Source organism: Protopterus annectens, chromosome 6.part1 (genome assembly GCF_019279795.1).
Source record: "Protopterus annectens isolate FY-2018-M chromosome 6.part1, PAN1.0, whole genome shotgun sequence".
NCBI lineage: Eukaryota > Metazoa > Chordata > Ceratodontiformes > Protopteridae > Protopterus > Protopterus annectens.
The window spans coordinates 475,004,456-475,018,555 of record NC_056738.1 but is presented as its reverse complement, the minus strand read 5'-3'; the positions used below and the strand labels follow the sequence as shown (position 1 = coordinate 475,018,555).

The 14,100-nt window shown below is 37.4% G+C and overlaps 1 protein-coding gene across 2 annotated transcripts in view; it reads right to left on the bottom strand.

Moving 5' to 3' along the window:
• The window catches only part of COL6A1 (collagen type VI alpha 1 chain), a 343,520-nt gene that overhangs the window by 96,968 nt on the left and 232,452 nt on the right, over positions 1–14,100 (bottom strand). For both annotated transcript variants that reach the window (XM_044075923.1, XM_044075922.1), the window contains exons 21-24: positions 5,574–5,636; positions 2,344–2,406; positions 438–488; positions 263–298 (exon numbers count right to left, since the gene is read on the bottom strand). In XM_044075923.1, coding sequence (XP_043931858.1) covers positions 263–298; positions 438–488; positions 2,344–2,406; positions 5,574–5,636 — 213 coding nt within the window. The remainder of the gene's footprint in view (positions 1–262; positions 299–437; positions 489–2,343; positions 2,407–5,573; positions 5,637–14,100) is intronic.

Here is a 14,100-nt window from a genome sequence, read left to right as displayed (position 1 = left end):
GCAGCTCTTAAAATTTTAAAAGAAAATTTCAAACAATAGCTATAAAAATTTCAACAGATAATCAAGACAAAAGGGAGATCTGAGTTTATTTCACATGTAGAAGCATTCAAATGTTTTTTTTAGCATTTCCAGTGAGTAAACAACCTTATTTTAGAATTATTTGTGTTAACAGTAATCACAAAAAAACTATCTACGGCACTCTTTCATATTATGTTGTGGGAACAGAATAGCCAAAATAGAAAATAGATTTGAGCAAACTTACGTTAACTCCAGGATCACCTCTCAGTCCAGGATAGCCCTAGATAATGGAAGATGAAGGGATGGAGAAAAACAAAGAGAAACCATTACTTGTAGGATTTTTCAGAAGTTATCTTTTAGCAAACAAGCCAAACAGATGTAAGTATTAACATGATATATTTTTTTTTCTTAACACTTACCTGGAATCCAGGATCTCCTGCTGTCCCATTGCCAGGGTCACCATCATCTCCCTACATAACAAAATAAGACCATGAGCAATTAAACCCTACTTTCTAGTCACACTGTAAAACATACAAAAGTATCATGCCTGGTAAACACTGTAAAATGTACACAAATGAATCCTGCCATGTAAACGGTGTCAAAGTCAAAATGAACTGTGTTGTCATTTAGACTCTACAAGGGTAACCTGAATGAAAGTGCATACATCAGGCTCAGTATTGAGCTGACAATTACATGCATACAAATTACATGTAACACATGCAAGTGGTATGAAACATTACTTAAAATCATAAATACATTAAGGTAGAGATGGAAACAGAACCATTAATGTAGGATTCAATGGCATGATAAACTACTGATATGGGTTACTATCTGTCCTCTTGTTGAGGCATGACCACTGTTTCCTTTTTAAAATACCTTCCACTAATTCTAAACTATATTACACACAATAACGTGATGAGATCTGGTGACAATGTCTTTAATGAGCACTATGGATAGCTGTGTATTTAGTAAGGACAAGAAACCCATTATTCACAGCATGCATTTTACTATGCCAAGATCAGGAGTAAGTGGCATTTTAATGGTCAGATTTTAATAGGAAAACAGAAATACAATGTGATCTGCCCTCTAAGATGCTGCACTGAGTACCTCGTGCTGTCAGCCCTTGATATCCATTTGAATGAACGTATCTGAAGCATGTGATATGGCTGTAATTGTGGGGATTGCATGATCATTAGATCAGTACAGTTTGGGTAGTCATATTACAGAAGGGATGGTATTAGTCTTGTCTTTATCACAGTCAACTGTCACAACCTTTGATGAAATAAAGACCTTGGCACGCTTCCCACATGGACCCTACTCCATATCTGACTGCAATTCCCAAAACTGCTGTATCCTTTCATTTACATATGGCAATTGTCTAATGTTAGAGCAAGGATGTAAACAAAATAAATACAGTGTGGAATTATTGTTTTCTGGCCTTGCATCATTTTTGCATTTTATTTTTTAACATTTTACCATGATCACAGTTTCTATATATTTTTACAGTATAGCTTTCCTTAAGCAATTGTCATCTACCTCCCAAATTACTTAATCCTAAGTCACGTTAAGTGATTGAAGCATGCTTTTCTAAAATCCTTGTTAAAATAAAAGTAAATCACACAAGCATATACTATGGCACCTATAAATCTCTGAACACCTAATTACAATGTACTGCATGTCGTCACCTTTCAAATAACGACGAGGATCTAAACATTGGTATGATTAGTTATCACTGATTTAGGCTGTCAGTACATTCATACTTTTAGAAATAATACTTGGCTAATACTTGCAATTCCAAAGGAATGGTTAATCAATTTCTGAAAGCTAACCCTTACATTTATGAATTGTATTTCTGCACCAAATTAACAGCAAGTCAAAAAAAATTAATTCTGGCAAAGCATTCATTAGTGAATCTTAGAAAACCATTTACAAAATAAATCTTCATACTCTAGCCTGTCTGTAAAATGTGAAGCTTAGATTGGGTGTTACTTTAGATTTTTTTAGATAGGTATTGTTTGCTTTCATTCCATAATTTAAATAAACCATGTAGTCATAGCCACATGATCCAAGTTGTCAGAATTGTTTGTAATTTATACATTCTTAAAATTGATTGCTACTATATCAAGATAACTGCTGCAGCTTGTGTTTTTTTATTTTCATTTGTACTGATAAGCACACTTACACAAGTTATCGAATTATACACATGGACACAACGTATATCCACATGTACAATAGTGTAATATTAACAATATCCAGACCAGTCATCAACAACTCCTTAGATTTTAAAACCTGCTTCAGGAAAACACATACTGTGTTTATTCTTACCCTTTCTCCAGCTAAGCCAGCCTCTCCTTGGCAGCCCTTTGGTCCTCTGAGTCCTTTTGGACCCTGTGAAAAACAATCAGAGTCAAACAGAGATAGTACAACATAAAATGAACAGATGTGGTCATAATGATAAAAGCAAAACCTAAACACTTTCAACAAAAAAAATCAATGCCTGTGATATAGTATAACTGGTTCCATTAATCTAGAATCCACACTTAAATTTTGTCAAAACAATGTTAATTTAATTGTGGCTTTGATTATCAGTAATCCTCCTGATTCTAATGCAGCACTGAAATTATTATTATTATTCTATGAAACTGTGTAATATGAGGTTACAAAGCCATCTCTGCTATAGTAACACAAAACACCAAATGGCAATATTGCATATTACATTGTAACCAGCTGATTTTACTGGAAGTGTATGCATTAATAAAAGGTAGCATATGATTTATATATTCCATATGCCAGTTTTTCTGTGAACATTTGCCAGGTAGCCTGGAGAACTTTTCTTTTTTATATCATATCGCTATTTTCTGTTTCTATTCAGTCCTATGACAGTTACACAGAAGACTGAAGCAACAGTGATTGTAATTTACTGTAGCGCAGAAAACATACACATGATATCTAAACTCTATGTAACACACTGGGGTATGTAGACTACAGATGGACATGGAGCTGTGTACGTCAGTCAGGTACATATAAGAGAGTGTCTGATTTTGGATTTATCAGTCTGTGCATGGAGTACAATGTGTACGATAGACGGGCCTGCTGCACTGGACTCTGAAGTATGAGGAAAAGCTTACTAAGCCTGTTGTCGGCGTGGTAACAGCAATGAAAACTGGACAAACTGTATCTCTTGAAAAGCTTTATGTACCTTTTTGCAGTAAATAACTGCCACAGCGCTCCCCCACCCCCGTTTACAAATTGTTTATTATCAAAACAGAATAAGCATGTACATATTGGAATTCTTAAATCATGAGTATTTTTCCTTACATGAGCATGAGACCTAGGAACACTATTTGGTAAGAGCATACAAGACCATAAGATGTACAATTGTATGCACCTTGAAGTGTGCACACATTAAATGTTCTTGTCACTGTTTTCAAGTGCTAACCTCCCACATTGACCAGGGCCGTGCATAACTCTGGGGAGAATTTGTGACTTTCCATACAATTATGAAGCCTAGTCTTAAAGGTATCCTTAGTAGAATGTTATTCGACATAGAGGTGTGACATATTCCACAGGCTAGAAATACATTGAGGTAGGAACTCCCCAGTGAGTTGTCTTTGTTTGTTGGTGTCCCTAGTGTGGGTATTTGTGGAATAAAATACAACTTGGGTCTATGATGGCTTGATAAGTGAGACATAGTTCATCTCTGAGCAACCACTAAAGCTGTGCATAAGAAGAGATCAGTTAATCTGTTGGGATAGTTGGTTTTAAGACCTTTAATTTTCTTGGTTAGAAATGTTTGGCATGAGAAATAAAATAAGTTGTAGCCTCTTAGAGTGACCAAGTTACTGCTGTCCAAGTAGAGTTGTTGCAGAAAAAAAATGGGGCTTATACTGCATCATTTTTAGTAGAATAATGTCTTCCTGAAACTTTTATTTGTATATACTGGATAGACCCTCATTTTGTTAAGTGAGTGGTTTTAGTATGCACTGACTGCTTTACTATCTGTTCAGTATTTCAACTGAAATTATACAATTTTGGGAAAACACATCTTTCATTGACTGTTTCCTTGTCACACTTTCTTTTATAATTAAAAGGATAAAACCCAGTTTTTTAATACTTGAATGTTGCTCTTTAAGAATCATGAATATCTTCAACATGCAAATCCTAAAAGCTAAATGAAAATGTGCATGTGTGTTTGTGGAGGGAGGGTGCAACCAGCTGAAACTATTTAATGTGTTGTTTACAAAATGGACTACTTCAGTTGTAAGGAGAAATATTCTTTACTCATAAAAACAGATTTTAAAAGCTCTTCAAAAATACAGAAAGGCCTCTTCCAAAAGAAATAAAGTATTAGTCTGCATCAGAAACCCCAGGTTTGTGGTAAAATAGGTAAAATAAACAGGTAAAATGTCTAAGCAGAGGTAATAGTAATGAAAATACTTTGTTAGGAGAATTCCTGGATAATTACAGATAGAATGTGATATCCTTTTCACTCGCTCAGCCAACTGAAGTCACACTTAAGTTATCTTGAAATTTTGAACATTTTAATGTATAATAGTTATGTGTTGTAAATCTTGTTTATTTTTATGATTTTACTATCATACAGGACAATATTCTGTTACCATTTTGAAAAGTATGAAAAGTCAGTTCAAGGTATCCACAGAAACTATGACCTACAGTAAAAATAGCAAACAATTTTAGAAAAGACAGTTGTCAACAGAGCCTTAATTTCATTTACAGTTGCATCAATGGACAGACTGACAGCGTTATGACGTAGTTTCCATTGAAACCAATGCATATCACTCTGCCTCCTCAAATGCAGTTACAAAATCTAAAGTTCTTTAATTAGCACAACTCATACTTGGCTTGTTAACAAAATTCAGGGGTGCATACTTCAGAATATAAGGTGACAGTTCCTCCTCATACCAAGTACATGCCATATCTAGAGTGCAACAAGGCTCTGTCTTGTATTCGGTTCCCCTCACCATGTTTATAAACACCATCTCATTTATCATGTTGTCAGCTGATTGTACATGCTGATGATCTTGCTATAACCATATAAGTCAAGCTTGCATTTTAATATTCTGCATAAAACCTAAGGATCTTTGTTGTAAATGAGAAGTTAACAAGTGTGTGTCTGTGTGCATGCATGTGTGTTTACACTTGTGTGTTTATACTCGCATTTAAGTCTATGTGTAGAATGCACTCATAAATGCACATATACCCCATACTTATATTTAGAGCTGAATTTCTTGTCTCGCTTTTAATGAAAATGCTGGAATCACAATTTCCATTTTCATTAAGTAAACTGGTGATATTTTATTCTCTCGTTCTTTCTCCTTAACATTTTTTTTTACATTTAGAAAGGTCAGCTCATAAAGAGCATACCATTAAAATAAACGTTTATGCATATTTCAATTTAGTGAATTTTGTGAAAAGGCAAATAATGCAACCGTATATCAAGGATATAAAGATGGAGCCACTTTCCAACATACTGTGTCTGTATATGAATGCATAGGACTACTGTAGTTCATAAATAACAGGCTGTACATACATACCTCAGGACCCATTGGACCATCTTCTCCTCTGTAGCCTTTGGGGCCTGGAGGCCCTGCTTCTCCCTAAATAAATGCATGAAGTCATTATTAGGCAATGTTAACAATCGAGTTTTGTTCAGACATTTCTAGGCAGAAAGATGTTTCATAAAATGAATTTTGGGGGTATTGAAAGTACATCATGCAGCTGAATAAACTTAATTGGAAGTAGTCTTTGATCTTATAAGCATGCAGTATTTCAAAATAAACAATCTGTGAAGCCATAGACTGTTTGTGACATAATGCCAGTAACATCATGATCTGAATGCTACCAAAAGAGTGTGACATTTTAATAAATATTCAGGAATGTTTGAATTGCATCATTTCAAATAATATTACACTTTTCCTGTAAAACATGTTATATTTTCTTCACTGATATTAAGAAAGTAGATTGTCATTCTTGTATAATGTCTTGGTGTACAAATTTGATTAAAGTAGTTCTCGATGATAGTGCCAGAAGTCATTTTAACGGCATCTGGAATACCAAAAGGAAAAAAGCCACAGTGTTATAAAGCCAACCTGCGATGCATTTTGATACTAATTTTGAAGTAGAATCTTAGGATGAAAATAATGAACGTTCCTCTGGGGTATGCGGTCTCATTGTTAAAATAATTAAGCTGTATGGTTGCAGAGGGTAAAACCTCCTGCATAGCAATGCAGGAGGCTTTCTCCCTGCAAAAAGTAAAGTTTTACTGCTAAATGTGTGCTGCTTTCAGTGTTTTGACATTGCAGTCCTTTTGTTCCAGTAATCTGGTCATTTAAATGCTTGCCAAAATTGTCGACAGGAAACATTAACACAGATAAATGCACGTTTTTTAAGGTTGGCACAACTAGGATTTGGAGGCAAAAGTAACGGTTTCCTCTTAAATACATCAGTGTTTTATCATTAACCATCGTTATGCCATAAACTATAAAACCAAAAAAATGAGAAATAGCCATTAACCATCAACATTTTCAAACAATAGTTTCAGCTGATTACAATTTTTGGCTTTTGAATCCTTCCAAGTAGATGTAGTACTAAGTCAGATAAAAAAAAGCTTATTTACTAAAAAGATTAAAATTCATTTTATCTATATTATAACATTTTGTTTTGACTAATGTTCTGCAAATGACTTGTAATTCTCCTCTCTCTCTCTTGCTAAAAAAGCTATAAAATAATGACTATTGCATTAAAGGATATAACTGATGTAATTGCTTCTTTGGCAACCTGCCAGGGAAAGAATATGTTGTACTTGGCAACAACTTCATCACAAACAACTGTAAAATATTTCCAGCTGCATAGTTATTTGAGATCCATCTTAATTTTACCTTTTGACCTGAGATAAATAAACAAGGAATGAACTTAATCTTCTGCCCTCTTTTTACCTGGTTTGAACCCCTGACTTTCTTCAAGTATATATTTCTTGTGACAGTATATTAGGAAGGCAAGCCATAGAAGCACTCAAACCTATTAAAATTTCCGGACCAAACCAGAGCCATGGTGGTGAGTGTCAAATCATAATCACTAGAACACCAGCACCCCACTTTACTAAAAAGTCCATTTAAGTAAACACATGAGTGATCAAGGATACAGTATTTAGCATTTTGCATTTAAAGAGATTACTACATCACATATTTAATCAGTATATTTTCAAATTCACCCTGGCTCCATGGGCATAGAGAAATAGAGCCCTAATTGCTATCTAGGCATCCTGAGCTTTATCACTGTCTTAGGCACTGATGCACTGAGGTCGCAAGATATGACATCTGTCATTTCATCCATTCAACAAGGAATGAGTGGGGATTCTACTTGTAATCTAACATTCCCCATAGCAAACAGACATTTAGTTAAACATACTAGGGGGAGAGGCAGGAGTTAATTGATGTTATGTACTGCGATGAGTATGATGTCAGGCAGCCCTGACCAGTTAGGACATATCAGAACCCCCTGCCCCTCCCCCACCCTCCATGTACAAAGACAGGGCAAGTGATGCTGTCAGGTTATCTGTTCTACATTTCCACTTCCCATCTTGTGAACAGCCACTGTTACCCCATAAAGACAGGGAGTATGGGGATATTTAAGACACTGGGCAACTGAATGTTAACTGGTAAGGGAAGCAAGGGGGAGGTAGTATTTGTATTGCACATCTATGTAATGTAGTAATTCTCAAAACCTGATGAGTACTTGAGTAGGAAGTAGAATATCTCAAAAACAAACCAGGAAATACTTGAAAATGTAGTGAAGTCTGAGTACTGCTACAATAAAAGAAATATTATGAAAAGTCGCATGCCTGCTCTATATGCAGACGCATCAGTGAGTGGAGGTAAGAAATGGTAGCAGTGGAAACACAAGCTGCAGTAGTGCTGAAGACCTCCACACAAGAATGAAGGTATCATACGCCCAGGAAGAAAAGCAGAATGCATTCATAAATACCTTGAGTCTGTATGTTGGGTTACAACCCTAACTTTAGCAAATGCACTCTGGGATTACTCTGATTGGGGCTGCACTATTCCCACCAGCAGTAGTTTCTTATATGATATAAATCCAGTGCTTTAAGAATACTGTCACCAGAATGTAGCTACAGCCTTCCTTTTCGCTGGTTGAAAAAATACCAAGAGGTTAAACAATGTTGGATAAAAGTACCAAAGCTAACTAAATAAACAGGAAAATGAATCAAGTAACCCCATTCCAAAACTTCAGCCTTTGGCTAATAGTTTCAAGTGCATTTGTGTTTGTTTATTTACTATAATTTGTTTCCCAAGTATGTATGCTGGTCAGCAGAACCTTTTCAGCAATGGCTTAGGCCTGTGCAGGTTTAAAATACAAACCAGCACCAAGATGAAACCATACATTAATTCAATTAATACAATCTAGTATTCACATGAAAAACAAGTAATAGATAGAAATTGCCTACAGTGAAGGCTGTATTAATGTATATTGTGTTAGCTATTGTCCTGGAAGTATGTACAGAACACTTAATTTTAATTAATAAAAATGATGCTTTCATTTGTTATTTAAAGATGGTGCTGCTTAATGTTTCTGACGTATGAAGGAAGATGGTTCCAACTTTCCAGGTCTTAATTTTGCATACCACCAGTAGATGTTTTAAAGTGGGGTCTGATCTGAGTAATTAGATTTTCTGTAAGAAAGTGTTATGATCTTTCATAAGTAGGTAACTCTGAGGTGTGAACAGTATTTTAAATAGCTAAGTAGAAGTGTTAAGCTGCTGTTGTTTGCTGGCAGCTATATGAATCTAGTTAGTAGGTCGCAGAGGTGGGTTTGGGCATTTGCAAGTAGGACAAATCCGCACATCTTGTTTTTAGTCATTGGTATTTTGCAGCTGTTGCTGCTTTAGTGAATGCAGAAGTGCAAGCCGTATTCAGGCTTGGGAATGGAACTTTCCAGGTAATGGCATGATGTTCTAATGGGGAAAGGAGGTGGGATACCTTAATTCATTCTTTTGTGTGTCATGGTTCTGCCAACCAATTTGACTCTGTTATTTGAAAGAAAGGGTGGGATCTAAACTTATACCCAGGTGTGTTTGCTCAGTAACACATGGAATTGTATTTCCTGTATCATACTTTAAACTAAAGGGGGAGGTACTGAAGCTTTTGGGAACTGGCAAATACCATTGAACTGCTTTATACTTTTCAGTTAGAACAAAAAGTGTCCTCTGTAGCTATAGGATATCTGTAGGCATGGGATGAGAAATGAGGTTTGGAACAGACCATTTTGTCCTGGGACATTTCCAAGTGGGGGCTAGGCACATAGATTAGCAGAGATTAAGAGACTAAGGGGTGTATAGGGTTAACTGGGATGGAGGGAGGTTTAGGAGGAAATGAGGTAAGAGTAGGGAGGAGCTTAGAGGGTTTTGTCAAGTGTAATTGAGGTTGAAGTCACATTTTGGAGTGAACTTGCTAAGTGCAGGATCACGTCCGTGATGACCTGAGGTAGGCTGCTGATCAGTTAGGCCTTTGGGTGACCAGTAGAAAGGGAGAGGTGAGTACCACATTTTCTTCTCTCTCTCTCTCTCCCAAAGCCAGGAGTAGCTGGCCAGGTTGTAGTGGGTTAGGAAGTCACTGTGGGGGTTATTATGAGGGTAGTCAGTGGGAGTAACAAGGAATCAGGAGACAAATCTATGGTCTATTGTCTCCCATTAGTATTAAGGGCATTGAGTTGTTCCCCATGGTTAATTTCCTAATAGCGACTCCATATGGGGGCATGCACCGTGTGTGTGTGTGTGTGTGTGTGTGTATATATATATATATATATATATATATATATATATATATATATATATATATATATATATTAAAAAAAAAAAAAACATATATTTACTTGTTAAATTTTGCTAGGTCCATATGAGTTTTCGCTAGGTTCATATGGCTTTTCTCTTTGGTGCTGTTTTCCCGTGTGTATGTATATATATATATATATATATATATATATATATATATATGTATATTTAAAGAAAAAAGAAACATATATTTACTTGTTAAATTTAGCTAGGTCCATATGGGTTTTCGCTAGGTTCATATGGGTTTTCTCTTTGGTGCTGTTTTCCCGCATAAAAAAAAAAAAAAACATATTTACTTTTTAAATTTCGCTAGGTCCATATGGGTTTTCTCTTGTGGTGCTGTTTTCCCGCACGTCCTACAGGCAGTGTGGTAACACATTCTATTGAGCAACTTTCAAAGTCCCGTGTTTGAAGTTTATAAACTAAATAGTGCAAGCACGTTCCGGTGTTGTGCCATTGTTCCCTCATACCTTAGGTTTGTCCAGACTCTAGACACTTCCAACAGGCATTTGTGTTTGTGCAGCAGAGTAGGTCCATTACTTGTATACATTTTGCGGTGGATTTTTATTCCAATCGAATTCATCTTCATTTGTTTATTTAACCGCTTGCAGTGACGGTGCTTCAACGCTTTGATTTGTCGGTAGGCTGGGAAGGATTGCGGCAGTGACATAGTGACGCTTAGAGTCGGGTTGATGACTGGCCAGCTCATGGATGGTAATTTCAGGGGCTGTGAGGTGCCCGAGTGAATGGCTGTTTCCGCACATGTGCGTTGGGTAGGGTAGATGGTGGGGGGAGGTCGAGATGTGCACCAGACCACATAAGAAAAAGAGGGAGCTAGGGGCTAACATTTATAGATTTATGTATGACCTGCATTTATTTCAGGTCTGTTAATAGGGAGGTGATTGATTTCCACATTCGGCTGTGCAGTGAATTCATGCCAGTGTGAACCTGTTATTCTATCAACTTTATCCGATTGTTGTTAGAGGACTCTGGACCGCAGTTGCTAGGGATGAGGTTTTGGTTTCTGACTTACTGTCAGAGGAAACATGCTGCCATACTTCTGTTGATGTTACGGTAGAGGGATAGGGTAAAGGAGTATCCCTCTTGCCTGTACAGAGTTTTGCAGTACATCCAGATGTGTGCCTTATATTGTGGTGTGCTTCAGTGGCAAATTGGGAAATGAGGATATGCATTTGAGTTTCAGACTTTAGGGAGAATGAGGGGAGGGTGTCAACTGTCAAAAAAAAAAGTAAAGTAGTTTTACATGCACATTGATGGTAGTGGTAGGGGGATTCATGCCCTTTTTCATCTGCTGAGCCAGGAGGGAAGATTTGCATTTTTCACCGGTTCGTAGCACCTGGGTGTAATTGTTCACTGTACTTGCACTCACGCTGTGGTGTGTTCAGCCAGTGTGGGGGAGGGTGGGGGATGAGCAGGCAAGGAGAGGACTAGAATCGAACAGAATGGGACAGCAGCTAGCTCCAGCAGGGAAAGTGGTGCTCGGATTTCGGCATGTTGACAGACATTGAGACGGAATATCCCATTGCTGTTCATTCAGCCACAATTGGATAGGTGAATGGAAGCACAGCCTCCACTGTACTGGCAGCCATAGCCGGCCTTAGGCATAGGTCAACTAGGCAGCCACCTAGGGCGCCGCTATAGCAGGGGTGCTTTTCCATTATTTATTTGGTGTAGGTAGACCAGGATGGGGGCACTGGGTGGTGTGGTGTGGGGCACCATGGAGACCTTTTGCCTAGGGCACCAGTTGACCTAAGGCCGCTCCTGCCGGCAGCTGCATATGGTTGTCATTTTATTTCCTTGACTTTGGATTTGCATGGATTGAAACAGTTGAGGTATTTGTCCACTGTGAAGATGTTCATTATAGTTGGTTTGAGGTTCATGCTAGCATATTGCCTGTTGCTTGGCCATGTAAGGGGAAAGGTTCCCTAAGTTTCTGACTTTGAGTCCTTCTGAATGGTATGGTTGGGACAGGATGGATGTTGTTCATGGGCTTGCTAGGGCTTTCATTGCTGTTCATGCGCAGTTGCTACTATTGGGGGTGGGGTTGTTGCAAAGGGGGTGGACTTCTCTACATACCTACTATCTGTACAGATTTTGCGAAATGTCCAGACCTAAAACCATATAGTAGCATGCATATGTTGAAAACAGATCTATTACCACCTATAACATGATGTTCTATAACAATATAATAACAGTTATGAATGAAAAATTGTGCTGTGATGTAATGTATATAGATTTAACTTCAGCATTTGGCAGGGTAACACTGTCAATAAGTTAGCACAACTAGGTTTTGATGTACTCTCGATAAGATGGATAGCTGCATGGCTGACAAATGGGTCATGGAAACTGGACAAACAAAATCCTTGGTTATAGTCAGGGTGTCCCACAGGGCTCTGTCCTAAGCCTTACTTGTTTAGATTGTATCTTTCAGACCTAGATTTTTTTATCTGAGGTGTTCTACGGTCTGTTGGGGGGGGGGGTGGGGGCAGATGACCTGAAAGTGGGTAACAGTTGTTACAGATAAGGCATGTCTGCAAAATAACTTGATTAAATTGACCATTTGGGCAGAGGAGATTGATATGCTGATACATACATCAAAACTAAGCATAGGAGGTTTGGTAGGCATAAATTGAAAGGTGAATATTTAATACAGCACACAATAGTTGAAGCTGTAGACTCATTTAAGGATCTGGGTATAGTGGTAGATTTTTTTTTTTTTTTATCATATCAATCAATTGGTTAATGCTAGTTATAGAACTATAGGTTGTTTAAAAAGATTTATATAGTCAGGAAATCAGAAATAATTTCATTGTTGGTTAGTTATATTAGACCCAAACTTGAGTATGAAATAACAATATGGTAACCCTGTAAAAAACAAGCATGATTACACTGGAAAGAGTACAATGGAAATATAGCAAAGGTATCCATGGATGGGCAAATGTAAGTTATTATGGAAGGCCGAAATATCTGAATATAGTTCCCAGATTGGACAGCTAGTCAATGCAGGTGGTAAGGGGGGGGCATAGTGTTTGGTTTGCCATGTATGCAGGGTAGGTGGTTTGATTAGCTGTTCCATGCATTTAATTGAATTTGTGTATTGTACATGGGTTAGGGTATGGGTGTGTATATGTGTGTGCAAGTGTGTTGTATAGGTAAATGTATATATGATATATTTTGAAAATATATGTATGTGCATGTGTATATAATACATACACACAAGGTGTATACATGTATCTGTAATGCATGTCTAGCAGAATGGCTAAGCATAGGGACTACTTTTTTGTGGTAGTGTCAAGCAAAGTTATCTGGTTATTAAAGACATGCGGTTGAATGCACTTAAGGCTTTTGGAGGCTTAGTTTTGTTGTCGGATTCCTGTACTTAAGCATCACAGATAAAGGTAAGGGGTTGAAGGGTCATGCTTTTAACATTTGGGGAGGGGGAATAACTTGTTGGTTCATTGATTCAAATTATGGGCCAGATTCAGTAGTAGTGGGGCTGCATGTCCTCCCTGCAGCTGCATGGGTACAATGGGCTTTAACATGCACTGTGTGAGATGGGGCGGGGGTTGGTTTCAAGTTTATTGTATAGCCTGTTGTGTTGGGTTGAGAGGTTGGTCTGGTCCATAAATAACTGCTCTGGTATACCTTTCAACTGTACAGATTTCATGGAACATCCAGAATTTGTTTCATATTTGGGGGTTGTTTTCATAGAGTTGGGGTTTGGCAAATGGTGGCAAAGCATTAAAGACTGAAATTTAGAAAATAATGACAGACATTTCAGTTGAGCACTTTATACCATTCAGAGGATATATCGGTCTCCTTTTATTTATGGCTTTTGAACACTTTTGCTCGAAGAGGTCGAGAAGTCTGGGCTTTGTCTACATTACATGGGCTAACAGGCTGAGAGGTATGTGTTTATAGCTTTTGCTTGTGTTATTGTTTGCAAGTTAAGGGGAACAAATGGGTACACATACTAATGGTATATTATGACATATTAACAGCTTCAGCTGATAAGATTAAGCTGGCTAAATTAAAAACATAAAATAAACAAAAGGGGGAGGGTAGAAGAGTAGGAGGGGAGCCCAAGTCCAATTTACATTGGAAGATTGATGGGAGCATTATGATTATGGGTCAACTTGACAGCACTCAAGGTTAAGATATTTTGCTTTGTGGCAGTGAATTTACAGTTCTTT